The sequence below is a fragment of the Thermobia domestica genome, chromosome 2, assembly GCF_964235325.1.
Source record: "Thermobia domestica chromosome 2, izTheDome1.hap1.1, whole genome shotgun sequence".
NCBI classification, from domain to species: domain Eukaryota; kingdom Metazoa; phylum Arthropoda; class Insecta; order Zygentoma; family Lepismatidae; genus Thermobia; species Thermobia domestica.
In genome coordinates this window covers 57,392,594-57,419,532 of record NC_137455.1, presented here as the reverse complement: position 1 = coordinate 57,419,532, position 26,939 = coordinate 57,392,594, and the positions used below count along the sequence as shown (strand labels likewise).

The 26,939-nt window shown below is 35.4% G+C and overlaps 1 protein-coding gene across 1 annotated transcript in view; it reads left to right on the top strand.

Annotated features, from left to right (window-relative positions):
- LOC145679020 (fatty acid synthase-like) overlaps positions 1-26,939 on the top strand; it is a 233,877-nt gene that overhangs the window by 81,376 nt on the left and 125,562 nt on the right. The window contains 1 exon segment of the mRNA XM_081749621.1: positions 1,197-1,311. Coding sequence (XP_081605747.1) covers positions 1,197-1,311 — 115 coding nt within the window.

Genomic DNA, 26,939 nt, shown 5'->3' with positions numbered 1-26,939 from the left:
ATTTAAATTCAAAAATTATTAGAAGATATTGCAGAAGCGAAAGACATTGAAAATTTCATGTCACCTGTGAATAAAAGCAAGAAGCTTCCAAAATTAAGATGGTGTTCAAGTCTTCATTAGCATACCTCACATATGTATGTAAATTTATAATAATTAAATATACTAATAAAATTAATATACATGTACACTTATGAATTTATTAAAATTTAAAAATTCATTAGCGAAAGACAAAATTGTAAAGTTTTGTTTAACTTTGCAAATTTTCAATCAAATATTTAGTAGTGAACAAATAAACAATACGAAGAGATGTCAAAACATACCTTTGTTATTGTGTAATGGAATGCAGATTTGGAACAGGGCATTAGCAGTAGTGCGTGTTTTGGAATTTCTGTTCTAAATTAAAAGTAATTTTATGTTCTATTAACACCATAATCGCATTATGCAAAAATATCGTATTAAACACATCATTTGATGTGTATATAAAACATACTATTTTGATAGGAAATACATCTTCTAAGGGAACAAATAATTATTTAAGTAATTATTTGCTCCTAGAGAACATAGTAAGTCAATACTAGTAAGAGTTTGGTATACTCACTTAAATAAAGGTTGCTGATGTCACATACATATCTTCCTTTTATTGTTACATGACTATGCAATTTATTTGATTTATACTTCTTGATTTCGATTTTGGGGGCGAGGTGGCTCAGTGGTAGAGCGTTCACTTCCGGAGCTTGGGGTCCATGGTTCGATCCCAACTCGCGCCGTGTGGACTTTGTGGTGGACAAACACCATACTCATGAGTTTTCTCGGAGTTCTCCCGTTTCATCCCACACTATTTATTCCACAACTTCATTCATTGTTCATCATCACCGTCTCTTTTAGCGCAGCCAGCATAAGTGTGGGACGTAAAACTGAAAGATTTAATTGAATTTAATTGATTTTTTCATTTCGATTTTAGGTGCAAAAGAGTTATTAATCAATTTCTAACCAATAAATACTACAAATGAAAAGTTTATTTTTTTAAAATCACTAATTAAAAAACATATAGTACAAATCTTTATTAATGGTAGAGTTCATATGTCTTTTTTCTGTTATTGGTTATGCTTTTCATTATTGGTTCATATCTACAAGTTTATATTTAAATGTCAAACTATAAAGTTTTCTACAATCTATTTATTTTACAGTTTTTCAAGTGGTTCGAGCATAGAAACTTGTGATGTATATTTCTCAGCTCTCAACTTCAGAGATATAGTGTTAGCTACAGGAAGGTTGACAAAAGAAGATGTAGTAAGACATCGTTTGGAACAGGTAGATCAATAGAATTAAAATTGTTAAGTATGCATTAGAAAAGATTGTTGGATGTTACTTTATATTTAATAGTCATGTCGCAGTAATTTGAGGTATTTTAACAAAATTCCACTTGAATTCAAAGCCTCTCTTATTGTTTTCATAAAAGAAACTCAATTTCTTCATTGTCTGTAATTGAAAATGGAAAATCTTCAGAGTGAAACTAACAACCCCTGACATAAACTGTCCTTAGTAGAAATACATATAGCAAGTACAATGACTCAAGCAGTGTTCCATACTATAAGAATAGTTATTTTGAAATTAAAGTGAGCTACGAAAAAAGAATAACATAGAGGAGACATTCCATAGCAGCCCTTGTAAAATTCTGCGTACAGCAACTCAACGCAAAAAGTGCAAAAATATATATATTGCTCGTAACGTTTGTCTGTTTGCGTAAGGTTCTTATGAAGAAAATTAATATTGCAATGTATGTACTCAAAATTGAATGTTCGGTCATTAACAATTAAGTACGATCTGCTTAACGACAAAAATATTTTAGCTAATTTACCCTGTTTAAAATCTGACGTATCTCTTTGTTATGTAGTGCTTTTTGCAGTTTCTTCAAATTTAGTGTTTTGAAGACAAGAGGAGTTAAATACAAAACTCCCGAACAGAAGGAGCGAACTAAAAAAAGTAGCGCTCCCAGTAGTAATTACTGTTTCTCAGTAGATGTATTTAACAGCTAGATACTTTTCAATTTGTCCCGTCACATAATCTTTATTGCATTTAGAGTATTCCTGTATTTATTTACCGCATTAGCTTTAGAAAAGGAAACTAAATATAACCTCGCGTGACTCAATCACAATAAATCGTAAGAAATCCAGAAATAAAAGAATTAAAGCAAATATTGATTTGCACTCAGTACCATTAATACTTGCACACAGTCTTTAAACTGAAAGTCAATGCAAGGATGTAGTATGGTTTTATTTATTTTACCGAAAAGAAAATCCCAATATGTTTAATTTAAAATGTTAGATGCTATTCAAAATTACTTCTGAGCAGTTCAAACAGAAATAACTATAAATTAAAATTGAAATACAACAATATTGACTAACTTAATTGTAACTAAATTCGAAAGAGGGGTTCTTAGTTTCAATGGAAAAGTCAACTTTCACTCAAATTATATCAGTTACCTTTGCAGAGTAGAGTGAACTGACAACAAAATTCATTTTACCAAATATTAAACTCAAAAGACAAAAATGTTTAAGCTAGAAAACTCTCACACTAATCTCATTTTTAAATTAAAATTAAAAAAATCATTAAATAAAAAAACGAAGCAACAACAATTATTTTTGCTATAAACGCAAACTCAAAGTTATCGCGACTTTGAACAGCCTAATATAACAATTTAATTTCCTGAAAGGTCCGAGTTTAGCATGTTATGTTCTAATTACATTTGTCATTCCGGTCTGATAGTGAATTCCCAAATCAATGTGACTCTACGAAATCACACCGAGAGAACAAGTCATACATTTTGTCACAATTTATGTTTGAAGATAACCTTTAAATTTCACAAGCATAGAATGTCTAGAAGAGCTATCAACTGCTATATAAGATAAGTGTAAGTACGAGATGAAGTAAACGCCGTACGATATTAATAATCCAGTTTGAATTGATCCAGTCATTCACATAAGAGACTAGTCTACCATATTTTCTAGTATTTAAAGGCTAAGCCTTGGACAAGAACTAACAAAATCTTTTACATACTCTATTACACCTTCCTATGTAAATTACTTTTTGATTATATATGGTTTTGAAATTACCCGCTTGACCCCAGTAAAGTACTCTAAATGATCATATTTGTCCAGACTTCTACGATTTTTGGAACAACTATTTTCTACCCATGCTTCGCCCTTGTCTTTTTAAACAAAAACGCGATTGATCCGATACTCATTAATATTCTCTCCAGCTTCTAATTTAACCATTAACTAGTTCAATTCAGGACCCTTATGTTGTAATTCAATCAGGGGTTAACTTACGAAAGGTAATTTCCTAAGATTTGAAATAACTAAATGTATTTTGTTCGGATATACCTAGGCTTTGAAACTATGGTCCAAATTAAACACTTCGTACTGCTAAAACAGGAAATCTGGTGCCTTATTCTCTTTGACTTTCAGATGATGAGCCTTAAGTAAAAACTAGAAAAGATGTTCTAGAAGTGAACCGAACATTAATAATCTTTTAGAATTATTAATTACCTAGCTTAGAGCCTTGTTATCGCTGTACAAGTTTGATTTTTTTAAGGTCTTAACCAAAGTTAGGAATTCAATCTGGTAAATTGATTCATGCCGGTCTACCTCACTTTGTTTTTTCGAAAAAAACACTATAGGGATTAATTCTGCACTACCGTTTCTCCGTGGTATCGCCCCTTGTAGCCCTTAAGAGGATGGACTAACGTGTGCCACGAAGCATTTAAAAGGTCAGATGTTTTTTTCAGAAAGTTCTTCTGAGAATATTCTTTTTATTTCTGAGAAGGAGTGGTTTTGAGCTTACCCCAGTCGAACTTCATCTTAATAGAGATTAATTCGCATATGGGGCCAATAATTTCTTGGAAACCTCGAGTAAAAATTACAAATACGCTGAACGTGCTTCGTTGTATTTGGTGGCGGGAAATTAAGAATTACCTATTTGGGATCCAAAGAGAGTAATTTCCCCATCAAGTATAAAACTCAAGTATATAATCCACTCTTTAGAGAAAACTCTTCTCTGGATATATGGCAGACCGTATTTTTAAACGTACTTAACACCACCGTAGTGGTTTGTGTGTATGATTCCTTATGCTCATTTGCGATTAAAATATCACCAAAGTATACTTGGACTTCATATGGTTCAAGTTCACCTAAAACATTTCTCATACATTTAGATAAAATACTACTTTCAAACTTAATTTCAGCTTGGAACTTCTTACATAAGAATGTGCTATGGGCGTGACTATGATAGTTAAGTCTCTGCTTCGTCATCAACACCGAGTTGAAAATAAGGTTTCTTTAAATCACACAACGATATATAAGGTGCATCCCGATAAGTTGCTTAAACACTCTATGTGTGGTGCCGGAGAAACATAACCTTACAACACCTACTTTTGGGACACCCTATTTAATTTAACAAAATTACCAACTAGTCTGTATGAACCATCTCAGTTCGCAATGAAATATGTGCTGCTAAAGTTAGAATTATCAGTTTCAACTAACACATCTGGTTAATTAATTCCTTTATCACACTGTGAAAATCGCTTTTCCCGTGATAGTTGAAAAAAATTTTCTCGAAAGTATAATTTACACTTAAGCCTTTCAGGTAGTTCACCACCTCACTCACAACATTACGATAATCCTGTATTAGAGATCTCACAAATGACTCTTCGTCTGGTTCAATTTAGTAGTCTTTATCTTCTTCCGACGGAATACCAATAGGAGACTTATTCTTAGGATCATGAAATTCCTCTGTATCCAAGTCCATTTCGGTTTCTTCGAGGTTTTTCTCACAAACTATTATGTCACTTGAAATTTCCTGGCCAAATTGTTCTTTTAATTTCTGAAATCTTGCACTAAATCTTCTTCGAAGCACTCGGTCTACTCATTTTCAGTATTTTTATTTCTACCAGAATCTGCCAAATCAAACTCTCCATCTTTATCGACGTATACCTCACCAGTTGCTAGCACAATCTTAGATATCTAATTATTTCTAATAGGATCAATAAGTCCATTGGAACGTCCAATTTAATTAACAAGAGAAAAAACTATCTTGGAATAGTGTTATCTGACGTATCTTTCAATTATGAGTAATTCAAGCTAGGATCTAGTTCACACTGAACTCCAATTTTCCTAGAATCAGTCACCATAAATGTATTGAAGTCGAAGTTTTTTCGACGACAGAAACCATTTATCTACATGATAAATACAAACAGACTTCAGGCCTTCACCCTTCAAACAGTTTGAGTATGAGTACTATGCTCTTCAAAGAATTTTCAAAAGTCTGTATTGATCTAAGAGGAACGTGTCTTATTAGGTTTCGGAAATAAAGTTTAAGCGTAGCAAGATATAGCACCAGCTGACCGCAAAAACTGAGTATCCAATATAACATCACAGGATAATGAAGATATCACCACGAAGTCAACTTCAAATCTAAGTCCACCCAGGTTCGAGTTTATGGTGACCTTTCTGGGTTTTGTCACACTAGAACACACCATAAAATTTATTTTCATCAATGAAATCGATCGTTGTCTCTTGTTTAAATGGCTAATTTGAGTAATTAGAGTCGATGAATGCCAAATTTAGAACTTCTCTCTTAAGTCTTTTATCTCTAACGGCCGCAATCACGAAAGTTGCTGAACAATTATCTCCACTAGGGGGTACCCTGTATGTAGAAGCATTTTCAATCTTCCTGTCATTTATGGATTTTTCAGGACTTTCTGTGTTGATATTGAGTCGAGTAGATTTACCTGAGTTCAACCCCATATTATTACGAGGTACAACGAGCTACCCTATTCAGAAGCTAAGTTTTTCTTAAATATGTAATTTTTTGATAAAAATATTTGAGAAAATTTTCTAAAATTATTAGATCTAAAATTACTGGCATGTTTTAACCTATTCCCTTCATTAGGATTATTAAGCTTAATTCTATGGTCCTTATAAGCATTTATTGCTAATGGAACAATACTGAACACTCTTACCTCCTGATCCACATTTGTAAGAAAACAAGTTTTTTTTTTAAATTTTTGTTCTTACAGGCATTAATTTCTAAATATTCCCTTTTTGATCTTTTGCACAAATCGAATTGTTGAATAGGACTTCATTTTGGTGAGAGCTCGTGGAATCCTGTCTGAAAAACATTTGTATATGTGCACGGGATTCAAACCTTGAATGATAATTTCTAGAATTTGAAACTCGCGTGACAATACATCTAAAACCTTGGCTGAATTTTACATGTTATCTATAACTTGCATTACATGTTCGTTAGGTTTCATGGGCGTATAAACTTTAGTTCCTAATGAGTACCCTCTAACGTTCATAGAAATGCATTTATTTAACAAAGTTATCTTTAAGTCAGACCAAATTTTACCATTTATTATTTCTGTGTACAATGACCCTGAAGTTTTGACAGAAATAGCATACAAAATCATTCTTAAAGAGAATTCATAATTTATAACAAGATCGTTTAACATAAGCATAAGTTCAAATACTTAGGAACTGACATTAGCATCAATCTCGTTCAACATACCAAGTTTACTATCAATAAGAACACCAGTAACAGCCGGATTCTGCAACCTCAGATTCTGTAACAGCCAGAAGTCTGTCAGGAATACCATAGTGTTTAAAGGGATAAATACCTTAGGCAATATACACTGCTGAGATCTGAATAAATTTCCACTAGCTCAAAATAACATTAGAAAGAGATTCACCCCATTGAGCTCAAGCTTATTTTCATACGGAGGCGCTGGCTGAAAATTATCGAAGTTTTGTTCTTCAACCAACTTTGATTTGTGTTCTTGTATCAGAATCGTTTTTATAAATCTTTTGACCGCTATATTTGATTTGAAGCATAACGTCTCTTACCTTAAGGAAAGCACCCTTATAATACAAAGGAGGAGGCTGAACTGAAAATTTCTATTTCTTCCCTGACATTACTTTCTTATATTTTGAAAATTTCTTTCTTTCTTTTTTTATTTAAATTCTGAGTCTGATCTGGTATACGACTGTGACCGTTTTCTGCAAGACGACTAGACCCATCTGGTATACCAGAGATACTTAAATTATAACCAACAGCTTGTGACTCTTGATGACTAACTTTGTACGACCTAACAGTATTTAATCTTAGCGACTATTCGCTTCTATGACTAAGATATTTATCAGTAAAGTTAGGTTTTACTGAAATATTTCTATTAGCATAGCGATGACAACCAATAACCGGACTAAATAGTTCAGAATTTTGTAGCAATATACTGGAAACATCTAACAATGCAAAACATATCTTACTTGAAATTTTTCTATTACTCTAATTTTCTTTCCTACGTTTATTCAATTCATTACTCAACTGATAAACTACATCCCTATCAGACGTAGTTGACTCTACAATATTCTCCTGAACAAGCCGAATCAACAAGTTAGACACTTTAACTACCTCTATCATAGGATAGTCAATGATAATGGAATCGTATTTAAAATATCAGACCTATTTTCGAAACCTATTTTTCTGACACAATGTAAATTCAGCAATATTAAAAGCACAAATTATATTAGGAAGAGGAAACACATAAATAAATTCAGATATCTGAATATATAAATGTACCAATTTTGCCACACTACAAGTCTTCTACAATCAATACCATTCATACAATCTCTTGCACGCAAGCCAATAGAAGTAAAAGATTGACAAAAGTTTTATTAAATTCCACTTTATTTAACAATCAAAACATATTATAATACTAATGCAAATCATCAACTGAGCCGACGTTTTAAAGAAAATCTTCAAGGCAGTCAAATGCAAAGATTGACAATATTTCGGACCTAAAAATGCTAGCCTCCAAATCAAAATTCCGGAAATTACTCCGCAAAAAATATCATACAACCCGTAACAAAATTGTAATCAACTCTCGTACTACATAATTTCACTAGGCTAATAAAATATCTAATTTATCTAATTATCTAATGTAATCACAAGTGTTGTATTTCTATTTTCCATATTTAGTCTGCATAATTTGGACCTAATCTATAGCCTAATTTATGAATTACATGTAATGTTTTCTGTTTTCTTGTCACATAACCTTTATCGCGGTTAGAATGTTTTCTGTATCTATTGACCACAATAGCTTTCAAAAAGGAAACTAAATGTGACCCCGAGTAACTAAACACAACAGATCGTAAGAAATCCTGAAATAAAAAAATAGTAAAACAAAAAGAAATAATTTGCACTCAGTATCATTAACACCAGTACATGTTCTTTAAACTGAAAGTGAATCCAAGGAGATAATATGGTTTTATGTATTTTACCGAAAAGAGTTCCAGATACGTTAAATTTAAAATGTTTAATGCTATTCAAAATTACTTCTCAACAGTTGAAACAGGAATGAACTTTAAATTCAAATTGGCTTTGAACAACTTTAACTAACTTAATCTAATTAAATTGGAAGGAATTGTTCTTACTTTCAATGAAAAACTCAACCTTTATTCAAATGTTAGTCACCTTTACAGAGCAGAGCGAATTTACAATAAAATTCCATTAGCGAAATATTAAATTCAAAATACAAATTAAGTTATGGTATTCTGATAATAATCTAATATTTAAATTAAATTCAGAAATCAGTAAATAACGAAGCAACCACCACAATGTGTTTTGCTCTAAACGCAATCTGAAGAATATTGTGACCTTTTGAAGAGTCTCGTATATTTTATAACAATTTAATTCCTGAAAGGTTTATGTTAAACAAGTTATTTTCTTAACTAAATTTATAAATGCTGTGATAGTGCAATTAAAACAACAAAAAGCACTATTACCAAATCAATCAGTATCATAATACCTTATACTTACCGTAACTCAGTAGTATTGGATAGGTAGCCCTTACAGGATAGTAGTAGAAGGTACCAAACTCAATATCCGGATCCTCCAGAATGGTATACGTGAATTTTAAGCTACTATTCAGAAAATTCAAAGAAATGAAAATTGAAAGGATTTTTATTTCGGACGTACTATATATTATATTTTTAATCTTAAATATTTAATTTTCCTATTTTATTTCAAAACTTGATTCTAAATCTGACTTAGATATTAGATATTCAAAAAAACTAAATCCATTAATTAGTTTCTTATTATACAGCACTTAATTAATTAATTAGCGATTAAAACGTTTATCTTAATTGACAGCAAGATGACCTTACTAAACGATTGATATTGCACAAAATTTTCCACTGATAAATTACTTTCGAACTTTACAGAAGGCCAACTCTAAGAAAAGAATCCCAGGTTAATTAAACATGATTTTGATTAAGATACGAAGTAATTAATTAATAATTATTTTATCACTTCTTCTTATCGTCCTTTAACGCTTGCTTTAGTTTTAGTTCTGGATTTACTTTACTGAATTCACCACGGTGAACAAACAAAGTGAACTAGTTACTTAATTTAAATTACTATTAATAAGCGTTAATAGTTGATTAGGAAGAGGTGGAAGTTAAGGTCCTTCAATAGGCACTCACGCATCTGGAGAATTTTGTTGATGGACGAATGCGCCACGTAGTGGCACTTCGTGTAACCCACACAAATACAGCAAACACAGCAAGGGTGCAGGTCAAAACTCATCCGGCCTTACCCCCTGGAGTCACAGATCTTGTCCCTGTGCAGAGAATGGTGGTAAAACAAAAATTCTTGTCCATTATAAACCCTCTGTTCGATGTGTAGCCTCTCTGTCTGTAAACATCGTTCTCTTGCGATGATTTACACTACAAATCAGATGTTATTGGCTCTATATGTAACACGGGTCATAGGAAAATTTTCAATGCATATAGACCTATTCAATATAAAAACTAATAGCAAAACGCTCATCTTTCAACGTAAATCACATTACACAGAGTTAAACCTACGTATATGTGCAATTCTTATGTAAAAATGACTAGAGTAGCAAAGGACCGAAGCACATGAAAGGCTCCAGCCAGTGGCGTAGCCAGAAAACTCGTCAAGGGGAGATTCAGAAAGCATTGCTGGAACGCAATTCTTGTATTCATATGAAATAATCAATAGTTTTTACTTTTACTACAGATAAGCTTTCCATTTTATTCTCGTATGAGTCTCCTTCTTCCCACCTATGTTAACTACATAAAATACATTACCCAAAGTTTGTATTATTATTATTATTATTATTATTCAAGAAAGCGTTGTATGTAATGTCAACCTCCAAATTATCCTTACATACCTTATTCAAAATAGTAGTATCAACTACCAACTCGTAAACTTACCACTGGCGTATTTAGGGGGCTATCGGGCTCCAGTCCCCTCCCCAGCCCGAAAATCGTTAAAATTTGCTGGCACCCATAAGGAAAAATTAAAGTGCTTATTGACATATTGTGCATAGCCCTACGTCTCCCAAACAAAATCCTAAATATGCCACTGAAACTTACTCAATATTTCTGATAAAATATCCTATATCCTATTGTATAAAGTATACTCTTTTACTTTATGAGTTTAATATTTCGACTTTTTTCGTTGCGTCCCTCTTCTAAAATTCACAACGACGCAATTTGAGTCATAATTGCAACCTGTATGTACAAAATTTAACAAAAGTAATAAATAAACTTATCCGTAATGAAAATAAATTAAAATACAATAAAACTCTGTTTATTTGGCTATATAAACTCTTCTATGTGATGGGAAAATCGTTAGTAAAATTACTGTGGCAATAACAATTTCGTACTTTCAGTGTTCTAGAACTAAGCAGATCATAGTGTCTTATCGATACCAAGAAAATTAATGTGAGATCCAAGTATACCTAAAGTTGTTTTTTTCTCCAAGATCATGAACCTTAGATTACCCTTTTTCTTTCTTTCCTTTTGTTTTCAAAACGTGACATTTCTAGTAACCAGAAGGAAAAGTACATCCCAACGTTAGATTTTGTTGTACAAAAATCTTTGGAATAGATCGATTAATTCAAATGCTAGTTCCATCTCGATTCCTCTAAGCGAGGAAAATTACCCAAATTGGTCTAGAATAAAATCTTGCGGTGGCGATGAAGTTCTACTTCTTGTCGTGCCGTGGAGAATTAGCACCCGGAACGAGAGTATACGACGGCGCCCTCCGTACATATGAGTGAGGTCGACAGACCAGCCGTGAAACGCCATGTTTGGCGGGAAGCGTAAGAAAATTTTCAAAAATAAACCCTGATTTTCATTGGTTTTGAGCACTTTTTATTATTTTTTTCTTCCATTTTATATATGTGCACGCGATGCGGACTGGTAGTTCACAGTCTCTGTCCTTGGTTAGCTGCCAGTCCTGATGGGCTTATCAACGACGATGGATTGTTGGAAGTGAAGTGTCCAAGTTCAGCTCGTGATTATACCCCAACAGAAGCGGCTACAAAATTGAAGTTTTACTTACACATAGACTCTCTCACAAAGGAGCTGAAACTGGAAAGTAACCATAACTATTACTATCAAATTCAGGGACAGTTACGAGTGACAGGTAGACAGTGGCAAGGGTGCCGGTTTCTCTGTAAATTTGGGGGGGGGGGTATTCAGATGCAGAAGGTATATTTTTTTCTATATATGAAGATTTTAATACAAACTGCACTCAAAAATTATGCCAAATATTGTATATTTTACAAATATAATAGGGGACCCACTGAGCTTTGGGGGGCCCGGGCCCCCAGGATCGGCGCCTTTGGACAGTGTTTGGACACCAAAGGGACTATCCATTGAACGTATCCGAAGAGATTATCATTTTTTGAATAAAGTGTTTCCAAAATTACAAACATTTTATATATGTTATATTTTACCAGAGTTGCTGGATCCTCGAGTAAGATGAAGTCAGAAGATACAATTTCGTGATAGGAGGGATAATCTCAAATCGTAGAAGGAAACGTTGTAGGAGTACCAAATACACCCATGTAACTATGGGAAACTCATGCATTCTGCTGTGCATTTCTTCATATTTCTTTTTTTACAAATTATAGTATACCCGTCTGCCTCAAATAAGATTTTAAAAGGTGAAAAATAAACAACATAAAACTTTACAATTCTTAAAAAGTTATATCTAAATTTTCCACCACGAAACAGTTTACATTTTTCAAAAAAAAAAAAAAAAAAGTTGGTAGGCATATTTAATGTAATATTATTTGTAATATCACATGTAGAAACGTTTGAACAATATTTTCATTTGAGAAACAAGTGAGTTTCCTTTCAAAGTGAAAAACTACAATAAGTAGCTTCCGAATTATGGGAATTCAATAATAAAACCGGAAGTAGTACATCTATAACTTTTGTTTTCAATAGAATGATCCTCGTGTTCTCGTTTGGCAGAATCCTGTTTCGCAGATAGGGATTCCAACTGGTTTTCAACGTTCAGTGTTGCCATGTTTCGAAGAACAGAAAATACGCAACGAGTGTACATTCCCGTTTTGCAGAATGAGAGATGTAGGTTTTTGGAAAATCTGTACTGCACCTGAAGCACTCCGATATCTTTATTATACGCTGAGAAACGCCGATACTTGTAATACATGTTGAGAAATTGATCCTTCGTTTGGAAATTGATTCCATGGAAGCAAACGTCACGAGTGAAAGATATTTGCTCATTGATGACAGACAAAGGCAAACTCTATTCCGAGTCGCACCTCTTTCTTAGATTTGTTTTCCTTTCACGCGAAAGAGGAGGAAATTGAGGTGAATTACTCGTTGACATTTAGCTGCTAAGACACTTTTCAGAACGGGAATGAGTAAACTTGGCAACGCTGTACACTGATTCTGCAAAAACACCGAGTAACCAGAGTGATAAGATAAAAGATAGAACCTGTTCCTCCGACTCTGTATCCAAATCAAATCGCAATTACTTACCCGCTATCTTGCACTTCCGGTTTGAGTAAAAGAATATGCGTGAAAGTCGAATAAACTATTGGGACATGGAATCGGTTCCCAAACAATGCTTTTAGCTATTTTACCGTTTCTGTTCTATAGCGATGAAATGGGGGACCGTAAATGACAATTTCTAAAACTACTTGTTGAATAGAGTTTACCTTAGGAGAACCTATTCTTGCGACAATGAGTACATTCCAAAAAAAAAAAAAAAAAAAACTTCTTTCTTTCCGTTTTTGCACTATGACGACCAATATTGAAGCCGGAAAAGGTTATTATTTATTTATTTATTTATTACCATTTACAATTTGAGCAGAGGGTTAATGGAGAAGTTGACACCTACTGCTGGGATACTGAATCAAAGGCAAAAATAAACTGCTTGCCGTTGTCTCGTAACAAGTTTTGCTCTTTAGCCAATAGAAAACGGAAGAAATTGGTAATATATTACTATTTACGGTGTTCGTAGGGAGCAGTCGTTCTTTCAGAAAAAATGTTCCGGGGGGCACTTCTGGTACTATTTTATTTATTATTATATTATAGACGTATTATTTTGGTTTCGTCCGGGGGGCACTCTCAGAGTTCCGGGAGGGGCAGTGTTCCCCATAAAACATGTCTGGAAGAAACCCTGGTAGGGAGATGCGAGTGAAATTTTATCTTTTCTTGAGACGAAGAATCAATTCTACAAAACCGCTTCTTGCTATGTTACTATTTCTGTTCTATGGCGATCAAATTTCAAATCGGAAATTGTTAATTTCTACCACTTCCGGTTTGAATAGAGAATGAACAAAGAAGTTGAAACCTATTGCTGAGACACTGACTCAATTCCAAGAAACCGCTTATCGATATTTCTTACGGTTCTTGCTCTGATACCTGTTGACAGGTGGACGGATAGTCATTCTATAATACCCATGCTTACGCATAGCATAATTCGGAAGTCTAAACCGTATTTTCGGTTGGGAGGTGGGTGTGGCTTCGAAGACATTTGAGCGAGGGGACATGAATAATTCAAACAAAGCCTCCGTAACGCTATTATTTCAAAGGTGAGCAGATTTTTAAAATAATAATAACTCACTTCTGTATGTTCTCTACTCTTCACTATTTACTTGTCGAATGAAGAAATGATAAAAGAAAAAAGGATTTTCAGATTGCCGTAGACGTGAAAAATGAGTAAATGTACTAAACTTCCTCGGAACAAACACATGGCAGACAGTGTCTTGACCTGTTTCTCCTAAAAACAGCCCACCAGCTGTGACATCCCTTGACAAAGAAGGAAGTTTCATTCCCAGACAGGCCCATGCGACTTCTGTGAACTCCCACTGTTTGCAAGCTATGAACAGAACATCTCGATAACAGTAAAAGACAATTTGTTGAAAACATGTCAAACAACTGTTTGCAGACACTAGCGTCATATAATATTTTACTTGATGATAAGTGCGAGGAATGACTCCTATACAACTTGTGTAGATTTTTATACTGTTTTTATATTATTGCATGTGTCCATGTCCCACAATGAGGTAATCGAAATTCCATGTGGATCATGCACTCAGCAGCGTATCTAGGATGTTTTTGTGTGTCTGCGTGGGTTCTTAGTACCGGATATACACAAAAATAACCAACATAAAAAATATAAACAATTACAAGCATCAGAGTACATAATCGGAAATTTTTGAGGAGGCGGCGCCGCTGAGCCCCCTTTCCCTACGCCACTGCATGCACCAGATAGTGTAGTAAACGAGCATGGTTTTCGCTTTCAATATGAAGTGTATACAAAAATGAACTTCACAATCCCGTATCAATAATGCAATAGATATTCTAGTAGGATAAGCGCGTAAGTACGGTAACTTTCGACAAATTGCCAACAAAAATAATATAGTTCATTTTTCAACTATAGAAGCTTCTAAAAATGGTAATAATGAAGTAATCGCAATTTCGTATGAACCATGCACTAGATGTTATAGCAGTCAATGGACGTGTGTAGTGTGCCAACATTTTATATCGTAGCCTCCTTTTCACTAATAGAATCCTCACAACAATGGAAAAAAATACGAAATGGCAATTTTCTCGTACATCATGCAATAAATATTGCACTAGTGTGCATGACTTAACACTAATTGAAAAATTTACAACGGAGATATCCTGCATCATATTGTAAACAATGAAATGAAAACAGCAATGGAAATAATGCGGAAATCAAAATTTCATATGGAACTAGTACATACGTCTACGTGATTTGACATCCATTGGTGAATTACTGACTGAGATACAGCGTCCAGCGTTTACAACATTGGAGTGCTCACAACAATGGAAATAATTAGGAAATCAAAATTCTCCACAGAAAATAGACTAAATGTTGTACTAGTAGATATGTCTGCGTGATTTCAGATCTGTTGATGAATTACTGACCGAGATATCGCGTCCAGCGTTTTTAACAATGATTTCTCACAACAATGGAAATAATAAGGAAATCAAAATTTTCAACGGATAATGCACTAGATGATGTATTAGTACATACGTCTGCGTGATTTGAGATCCATTGGTGAATTACTGACCGAGATATCGTGTCCAGCACTTTCAACAATGGAGTGCTCACAACACTGGAAATAATAAGGAAATCAAAATTTTGCGCGGATAATGCACTAGAAGTTGTATTAGTACATATGTCTGCGTGATTTGAGATCCATTGATGAATTACTGACTGAGATCTAGTGTCCAGCGTTTTCAACAATGGAGTGCTCACAACAATGGAAGTAATTAGGAAATCAAAATTTTGCACGGATAATGCACTAGATGATGTATTAGTATATACGTCTCCGTGATTTGAGATCCATAGGTGAATTACCGACGGAGATATCGTGTCCAACGTTTTCAACACTAGGGTGCTCACAACAATATAAATAATAACGAAATCAAATTTTTGCACGGATAATGCACTAGACGTTGCATTAGTACATATGTCTGCTTGATTTCACATCCATTGGTGAATTACTGACTGAGATATCGTGTCCAGTGTTTTCAACAATGGAGTGCTTACAACACTGGAAATAATAAGGAAATCAAAATTTTGCGAGGATAATGCACTAGAAGTTGTATTAGTACATATGTCTGCGTGATTTCATATCCACTGGTGAATTACTGACTGAGATATAGTGTCCAGCATTTTCAACAATGGAGTGCTCACAACAATGGAAATAATTAGGAAATCAAAATTTTGCTCGGATAATGCACTAGATGTTGTACTAGTACATACGTCTGCGTGATTTGACATCCATTGGTGGATTATTGACTGAGATATCGTGTCCAGCGTTTTCAACAATGGAGTGCTCACAACAATGGAAATAATTAGGAAATCAAAATTCTCCACAGAAAATAGACTAAATGTTGTACTAGTAGATATGTCTGCGTGATTTCAGATCTGTTGATGAATTACTGACCGAGATATCGCGTCCAGCGTTTTTAACAATGGATTTCTCACAACAATGGAAATAATAAGGAAATCAAAATTTTCAACGGATAATGCACTAGATGATGTATTAGTACATACGTCTGCGTGATTTGAGATCCATTGGTGAATTACTGACCGAGATATCGTGTCCAGCACTTTCAACAATGGAGTGCTCACAACATTGGAAATAATTAGGAAATCAAAATTCTGCACGAATAATGCACTAAATGTTGTACTAGTAGATTTTCACGCTATACATTATTCGTGTACCTGTTCGCGGCGCCAAGCTTTACCGGGGTTTGAGTCCGACTGGAGTCGAACCTCGGTTCAGCTGAAAACGCTACAGATGCGAGGATTCGTCCACTGGGCCGCCTGAATATTACTCCCCCTCCTACTTAACTCCTAGACCAACCCCTCAGTATCTGTGAATGCTACGTAGCTTGGTGTAGTCCTGTTTCCTTGGTCATTTGCAATAAGTTTTACCTTCCCATTCTGGAAGACTCCAACACAGGAATATGTGGTCCCAAGATCGATGCCTACAGCTGGTGCTTTTGCCATGTTTATTCTCTTTGGTATGTATTACAGACAAAACTCGATGATAGTTTTCTCACGTTGCACACACTATAACATCTTGTGACTGAATATTCCTGTGTTGGAATCTTCCAGCATGGGAAGGTAGAAATTATTGCAAATGACCAAGGAAACAGGACTACACCAAGCTACGTAGCATTCACAGATACTGAGGGGTTGGTCTAGGAGTGAAGTAGGAGGGGGAGTAATATTGAGGTGGCCCAGCGGACGAATCCTCGCATCTGTAACGTTTTCAGCTGAACCGAGGTTCGACTCCAGTCGGACTCAAACCATGGTAAAGCTAACCGTGAAAAATGGCGCCGCGAACAGGCACACGAATAATGTATAGCGTGAAAAATAGCGCATCGAACAGGGACTCGAATAATGTTTACTGCAACAAAATGTCGCATCGAAATTGGGATTCGTGTTTTGGAGACAAAAGTGACGTTGCAATCATTGACCCGGTTCACTTACATTAGATTATTTCACTTCAAATTAAATATTTTTCCTTCCTAATTACGAAATTATGGAGTGTGGCAACACTCATGACATTGAATTTCCATTTCCGATAGTTTGAAATTTTCCTATTTATAGCGGACACAACAGTTTCAGCGAAACAACCCAGAACAACTTTTCAAAAAAAAAAAAAAAAAAAAACTGTCTGCTGCCTAATTTTTGCTTCACGTCCTGTGGGTATTTGAAGCACAGAAGGGAGGAAAACACAGGTCAGAAAAGAAGAAGAAGAAGAAGACTTTACAAATGATGGTTTACACACTAGCCTTTCTAAAAACGACAGGGGGTGAACCCTCTGAACGTCGTAAAAAAAAAAAGTAAAATGAAAAGTATTGACTACAGCTTAGAAATGGTTTTGTTTTCTTTCTGTCCTTTGCCTGGACTTGACTAAGAAAAAAAAAGAAAGAAAATTAGAAGACAAAAATGAACGGGACACCGAGAAAGCAGGTAAAAATAAAAAGTAAATAACGATACCTAGTAGCCTTTGCACTCAGCGAACTTGGTTCTGAAGTACCTCCAACGCTAGGTATTGTCAGTTATTGATATGTCTCCGTGATTTGAGATTTCTTGATGAATTACTGACCGAGATATCGTGTCCAGCCTTTTCAAAAATGGAGTGTTCACAACAATGGAAATAATAAGGTAATCAAAATTATGCACGGATAATGCACTAGACGATATATTAGTAAATATGTCTGCGTGATTTGAGATCCATTGGTGAATTACTGACCGAGATATCGTGTCCAGCACTTTCAACAATGGAGTGCTCACAACAATGGAAATAATTAGGAAATCAAAATTTTGCACCAATAGTGCACTAGATGATGTATTAGTACATACGTCTGTGTGATTTGAGATCCATTTGTCAATTAGTGACCGAGATATCGTGAGTAGCGTTTTCAACAATGGAGTGCTCATAACAATTGAAATAATTAGGAAATCAAAATATTGCACGGATAATGCACTAGATGTTGTACTAGTACATACGTCTGCGTGATTTGACATGCATTGTTGAATTACTGACTGAGATATTGTGGCCAGCGTTTTCAACAATGGAGTGCTCACAACAATTGAAATAATTAGGAAATCAAAATATTGCACGGATAATGCACTAGATGATACATTAGTACATATGCCTGCGTGATTTGATATCCATTGTTGAATTACTGACTGAGATATCGTGACCAGCGTTTTCAACAATGGAGTGCTCACAACAATGGTAATAAACAGGAAATCAAATTTTTGCACGCATAATGCACTACATATTGTACTAGTACATACGTCTGCGTGATTTGAGATCTTTTTGTGAGTTACTGACTGAGATGTCGTGTTCCGCGTTTTGAACAATGGAGTGCTCACAACAATGGAAATAATTACGAAATCAAAATTTTACTCGGATAATGCACTAGATGTTGTACTAGTACATACGTCTGCGTGATTTGACATGCATTGGTGGATTATTGACTGAGATATCGTGTCCATCGTTTTCAACAATGGAGTGCTCACAACAATGGAAATAATTAGGAAATCAAAATTTTGCTCGGATAATGCACTAGATGTTGTATTAGTACATACGTCTCCGTGATTTGACATCCATTGGTGGATTATTGACTCAGATATCGTGTCCAGCGTTTTCAACAATTGAGTGTTCACAACAATGGAAATAATTAGGAAATCAAAATTTTGCACCTATAATGCTCTAAATATTGTACTAGTACATACGTCTGCGGGATTTGAGATCCATTGGTGAATTACTGACTGAGATGTCGTGTTCCGCGTTTTCAACAATGGAGTGCTCACAACAATGGAAATAAGTAGGAAATCAAAATTTTGCTCGGATAATGCACTAGATGTTGTACTAGTACATACGTCTGCGTGATTTGACATCCATTGGTGGATTATTGACTGAGATATCGTGTCCAGCGTTTTCAACAATGGAGTGCTCACAACAATGGAAATAATTAGGAAATCAGGATTTTGCTCGGATAATGCACTTCATGTTGTACTAGTACATACGTCTGCGTGATTTGAGATCTTTTTGTGAGTTACTGACTGAGATGTCGTGTTCCGCGTTTTCAACAATGGAGTGCTCACAACAATGGAAATAATTAGGAAATCAAAATTTTGCTCCGATAATGCACTAGATGTTGTACTAGTACATACGTCTGCTTGATTTGAGATCTTTTTGTGAGTTACTGACTGAGATGTCGTGTTCCGCGTTTTCAACAATGGAGTGCTCACAACAATGGAAATAATTACGAAATCAAAATTTTACTCGGATAATGCACTAGATGTTGTACTAGTACATACGTCTGCGTGATTTGACATGCAATGGTGGATTATTGACTGAGATATCGTGTCCATCGTTTTCAACAATGGAGTGCTCACAACAATGGAAATAATTAGGAAATCAAAATTTTGCTCGGATAATGCACTAGATGTTGTATTAGTACATACGTCTCCGTGATTTGACATCCATTGGTGGATTATTGACTCAGATATCGTGTCCAGCGTTTTCAACAATTGAGTGTTCACAATAATGGAAATAATTAGGAAATCAAAATTATGCACGGATAATGCACTAGATGTTGCACTAGTACATACGTCTGCGTGATTTGAGATCCACTGTTGAATTACTGACTGAGATGTCGTGTTTCGCGTTTTCAACAATTGAGTGCTCACAACAATGGAAATAATTAGGAAATCAAAATTTTGCACCTATAATGCTCTAAATATTGTACTAGTACATACGTCTGCGGAATTTGAGATACATTGGTGAATTACTGACTGAGATGTCGTGTTCCGCGTTTTCAACAATGGAGTGCTCACAACAATGGAAATAATTAGGAAATCAAAATTTTGCTCGGATAATGCACTAGATGTTGTACTAGTACATACGTCTGCGTGATTTGACATCCATTGGTGGATTATTGACTGAGATATCGTGTCCAGTGTTTTCAACAATGGAGTGCTCACAACAATGGAAATAATTAGGAAATCAGGATTTTGCTCGGATAATTCACTTCATGTTGTACTAGTACATACGTCTGCGTGATTTGAGATCTTTTTGTGAGTTACTGACTGAGATGTCGTGTTCCGCGTTTTCAACAATGGAGTGCTCACAACAATGGAAATAATTAGGAAATCAGGATTTTGCTCGGATAATGCACTTCATGTTGTACTAGTACATACGTCTGCGGGATTTGAGATCCATTGGTGAATTACTGACTGAGATGTCGTGTTCCGCGTTTTCAACAATGGAGTGCTCACAACAATGGAAATAATTAGGAAATCAAAATTTTGCTCCGATAATGCACTAGATGTTGTACTAGTATATACGTCTGCTTGATTTGAGATCTTTTTGTGAGTTACTGACTGAGATGTCGTGTTCCGCGTTTTGAACAATGGAGTGCTCACAACAATGGAAATAATTACGAAATCAAAATTTTACTCGGATAATGCACTAGATGTTGTACTAGTACATACGTCTGCGTGATTTGACATGCATTGGTGGATTATTGACTGAGATATCGTGTCCATCGTTTTCAACAATGGAGTGCTCACAACAATGGAAATAATTAGGAAATCAGGATTTTGCTCGGATAATGCACTTCATGTTGTACTAGTACATACGTCTGCGGGATTTGAGATCCATTGGTGAATTACTGACTGAGATGTCGTGTTCCGCGTTTTCAACAATGGAGTGCTCACAACAATGGAAATAATTAGGAAATCAAAATTTTGCTCCGATAATGCACTAGATGTTGTACTAGTATATACGTCTGCTTGATTTGAGATCTTTTTGTGAGTTACTGACTGAGATGTCGTGTTCCGCGTTTTGAACAATGGAGTGCTCACAACAATGGAAATAATTACGAAATCAAAATTTTACTCGGATAATGCACTAGATGTTGTACTAGTACATACGTCTGCGTGATTTGACATGCATTGGTGGATTATTGACTGAGATATCGTGTCCATCGTTTTCAACAATGGAGTGCTCACAACAATGGAAATAATTAGGAAATCAAAATTTTGCTCGGATAATGCACTAGATGTTGTATTAGTACATACGTCTCCGTGATTTGACATCCATTGGTGGATTATTGACTCAGATATCGTGTCCAGCGTTTTCAACAATTGAGTGTTCACAACAATGGAAATAATTAGGAAATCAAAATTATGCACGGATAATGCACTAGATGTTGCACTAGTACATACGTCTGCGCGATTTGAGATCCACTGTTGAATTACTGACTGAGATGTCGTGTTTCGCGTTTTCAACAATTGAGTGCTCACAACAATGGAAATAATTAGGAAATCAAAATTTTGCACCTATAATGCTCTAAATATTGTACTAGTACATACGTCTGCGGGATTTGAGATCCATTGGTGAATTACTGACTGAGATGTCGTGTTCCGCGTTTTCAACAATGGAGTGCTCACAACAATGGAAATAATTAGGAAATCAAAATTTTGCACCTATAATGCTCTAAATATTGTACTAGTACATACGTCTGCGGGATTTGAGATCCATTGGTGAATTACTGACTGAGATGTCGTGTTCCGCGTTTTCAACAATGGAGTGCTCACAACAATGGAAATAAGTAGGAAATCAAAATATTGCACGGATAATGCACTAGATGTTGTACTAGTACATACGTCTGCGTGATTTGACATGCATTGTTGAATTACTGACTGAGATATTGTGGCCAGCGTTTTCAACAATGGAGTGCTCACAACAATTGAAATAATTAGGAAATCAAAATTTTGCTCCGATAATGCACTAGATGTTGTACTAGTATATACGTCTGCTTGATTTGAGATCTTTTTGTGAGTTACTGACTGAGATGTCGTGTTCCGCGTTTTGAACAATGGAGTGCTCACAACAATGGAAATAATTACGAAATCAAAATTTTACTCGGATAATGCACTAGATGTTGTACTAGTACATACGTCTGCGTGATTTGACATGCATTGGTGGATTATTGACTGAGATATCGTGTCCATCGTTTTCAACAATGGAGTGCTCACAACAATGGAAATAATTAGGAAATCAAAATTTTGCTCGGATAATGCACTAGATGTTGTATTAGTACATACGTCTCCGTGATTTGACATCCATTGGTGGATTATTGACTCAGATATCGTGTCCAGCGTTTTCAACAATTGAGTGTTCACAACAATGGAAATAATTAGGAAATCAAAATTATGCACGGATAATGCACTAGATGTTGCACTAGTACATACGTCTGCGCGATTTGAGATCCACTGTTGAATTACTGACTGAGATGTCGTGTTTCGCGTTTTCAACAATTGAGTGCTCACAACAATGGAAATAATTAGGAAATCAAAATTTTGCACCTATAATGCTCTAAATATTGTACTAGTACATACGTCTGCGGGATTTGAGATCCATTGGTGAATTACTGACTGAGATGTCGTGTTCCGCGTTTTCAACAATGGAGTGCTCACAACAATGGAAATAAGTAGGAAATCAAAATTTTGCACCAATAGTGCACTAGATGATGTATTAGTACATACGTCTGTGTGATTTGAGATCCATTTGTCAATTAGTGACCGAGATATCGTGAGTAGCGTTTTCAACAATGGAGTGCTCATAACAATTGAAATAATTAGGAAATCAAAATATTGCACGGATAATGCACTAGATGTTGTACTAGTACATACGTCTGCGTGATTTGACATGCATTGTTGAATTACTGACTGAGATATTGTGGCCAGCGTTTTCAACAATGGAGTGCTCACAACAATTGAAATAATTAGGAAATCAAAATATTGCACGGATAATGCACTAGATGATACATTAGTACATATGCCTGCGTGATTTGATATCCATTGTTGAATTACTGACTGAGATATCGTGACCAGCGTTTTCAACAATGGAGTGCTCACAACAATGGTAATAAACAGGAAGTCAAATTTTTGCACGCATAATGCACTACATATTGTACTAGTACATACGTCTGCGTGATTTGAGATCTTTTTGTGAGTTACTGACTGAGATGTCGTGTTCCGCGTTTTGAACAATGGAGTGCTCACAACAATGGAAATAATTACGAAATCAAAATTTTACTCGGATAATGCACTAGATGTTGTACTAGTACATACGTCTGCGTGATTTGACATGCATTGGTGGATTATTGACTGAGATATCGTGTCCATCGTTTTCAACAATGGAGTGCTCACAACAATGGAAATAATTAGGAAATCAAAATTTTGCTCGGATAATGCACTAGATGTTGTATTAGTACATACGTCTCCGTGATTTGACATCCATTGGTGGATTATTGACTCAGATATCGTGTCCAGCGTTTTCAACAATTGAGTGTTCACAACAATGGAAATAATTAGGAAATCAAAATTTTGCACCTATAATGCTCTAAATATTGTACTAGTACATACGTCTGCGGGATTTGAGATCCATTGGTGAATTACTGACTGAGATGTCGTGTTCCGCGTTTTCAACAATGGAGTGCTCACAACAATGGAAATAAGTAGGAAATCAAAATTTTGCTCGGATAATGCACTAGATGTTGTACTAGTACATACGTCTGCGTGATTTGACATCCATTGGTGGATTATTGACTGAGATATCGTGTCCAGCGTTTTCAACAATGGAGTGCTCACAACAATGGAAATAATTAGGAAATCAGGATTTTGCTCGGATAATGCACTTCATGTTGTACTAGTACATACGTCTGCGTGATTTGAGATCTTTTTGTGAGTTACTGACTGAGATGTCGTGTTCCGCGTTTTCAACAATGGAGTGCTCACAACAATGGAAATAATTAGGAAATCAAAATTTTGCTCCGATAATGCACTAGATGTTGTACTAGTACATACGTCTGCTTGATTTGAGATCTTTTTGTGAGTTACTGACTGAGATGTCGTGTTCCGCGTTTTCAACAATGGAGTGCTCACAACAATGGAAATAATTACGAAATCAAAATTTTACTCGGATAATGCACTAGATGTTGTACTAGTACATACGTCTGCGTGATTTGACATGCAATGGTGGATTATTGACTGAGATATCGTGTCCATCGTTTTCAACAATGGAGTGCTCACAACAATGGAAATAATTAGGAAATCAAAATTTTGCTCGGATAATGCACTAGATGTTGTATTAGTACATACGTCTCCGTGATTTGACATCCATTGGTGGATTATTGACTCAGATATCGTGTCCAGCGTTTTCAACAATTGAGTGTTCACAACAATGGAAATAATTAGGAAATCAAAATTATGCACGGATAATGCACTAGATGTTGCACTAGTACATACGTCTGCGTGATTTGAGATCCACTGTTGAATTACTGACTGAGATGTCGTGTTTCGCGTTTTCAACAATTGAGTGCTCACAACAATGGAAATAATTAGGAAATCAAAATTTTGCACCTATAATGCTCCAAATATTGTACTAGTACATACGTCTGCGGAATTTGAGATACATTGGTGAATTACTGACTGAGATGTCGTGTTCCGCGTTTTCAACAATGGAGTGCTCACAACAATGGAAATAATTAGGAAATCAAAATTTTGCTCGGATAATGCACTAGATGTTGTACTAGTACATACGTCTGCGTGATTTGACATCCATTGGTGGATTATTGACTGAGATATCGTGTCCAGTGTTTTCAACAATGGAGTGCTCACAACAATGGAAATAATTAGGAAATCAGGATTTTGCTCGGATAATTCACTTCATGTTGTACTAGTACATACGTCTGCGTGATTTGAGATCTTTTTGTGAGTTACTGACTGAGATGTCGTGTTCCGCGTTTTCAACAATGGAGTGCTCACAACAATGGAAATAATTAGGAAATCAGGATTTTGCTCGGATAATGCACTTCATGTTGTACTAGTACATACGTCTGCGGGATTTGAGATCCATTGGTGAATTACTGACTGAGATGTCGTGTTCCGCGTTTTCAACAATGGAGTGCTCACAACAATGGAAATAATTAGGAAATCAAAATTTTGCTCCGATAATGCACTAGATGTTGTACTAGTATATACGTCTGCTTGATTTGAGATCTTTTTGTGAGTTACTGACTGAGATGTCGTGTTCCGCGTTTTGAACAATGGAGTGCTCACAACAATGGAAATAATTACGAAATCAAAATTTTACTCGGATAATGCACTAGATGTTGTACTAGTACATACGTCTGCGTGATTTGACATGCATTGGTGGATTATTGACTGAGATATCGTGTCCATCGTTTTCAACAATGGAGTGCTCACAACAATGGAAATAATTAGGAAATCAGGATTTTGCTCGGATAATGCACTTCATGTTGTACTAGTACATACGTCTGCGGGATTTGAGATCCATTGGTGAATTACTGACTGAGATGTCGTGTTCCGCGTTTTCAACAATGGAGTGCTCACAACAATGGAAATAATTAGGAAATCAAAATTTTGCTCCGATAATGCACTAGATGTTGTACTAGTATATACGTCTGCTTGATTTGAGATCTTTTTGTGAGTTACTGACTGAGATGTCGTGTTCCGCGTTTTGAACAATGGAGTGCTCACAACAATGGAAATAATTACGAAATCAAAATTTTACTCGGATAATGCACTAGACGTTGTACTAGTACATACGTCTGCGTGATTTGACATGCATTGGTGGATTATTGACTGAGATATCGTGTCCATCGTTTTCAACAATGGAGTGCTCACAACAATGGAAATAATTAGGAAATCAAAATTTTGCTCGGATAATGCACTAGATGTTGTATTAGTACATACGTCTCCGTGATTTGACATCCATTGGTGGATTATTGACTCAGATATCGTGTCCAGCGTTTTCAACAATTGAGTGTTCACAACAATGGAAATAATTAGGAAATCAAAATTATGCACGGATAATGCACTAGATGTTGCACTAGTACATACGTCTGCGCGATTTGAGATCCACTGTTGAATTACTGACTGAGATGTCGTGTTTCGCGTTTTCAACAATTGAGTGCTCACAACAATGGAAATAATTAGGAAATCAAAATTTTGCACCTATAATGCTCTAAATATTGTACTAGTACATACGTCTGCGGGATTTGAGATCCATTGGTGAATTACTGACTGAGATGTCGTGTTCCGCGTTTTCAACAATGGAGTGCTCACAACAATGGAAATAATTAGGAAATCAAAATTTTGCTCGGATAATGCACTAGATGTTGTACTAGTACATACGTCTGCGTGATTTGACATCCATTGGTGGATTATTGACTGAGATATCGTGTCCAGCGTTTTCAACAATGGAGTGCTCACAACAATGGAAATAATTAGGAAATCAGGATTTTGCTCGGATAATGCACTTCATGTTGTACTAGTACATACGTCTGCGTGATTTGAGATCTTTTTGTGAGTTACTGACTGAGATGTTGTGTTCCGCGTTTTCAACAATGGAGTGCTCACAACAATGGAAATAATTAGGAAATCAAAATTTTGCTCCGATAATGCACTAGATGTTGTACTAGTACATACGT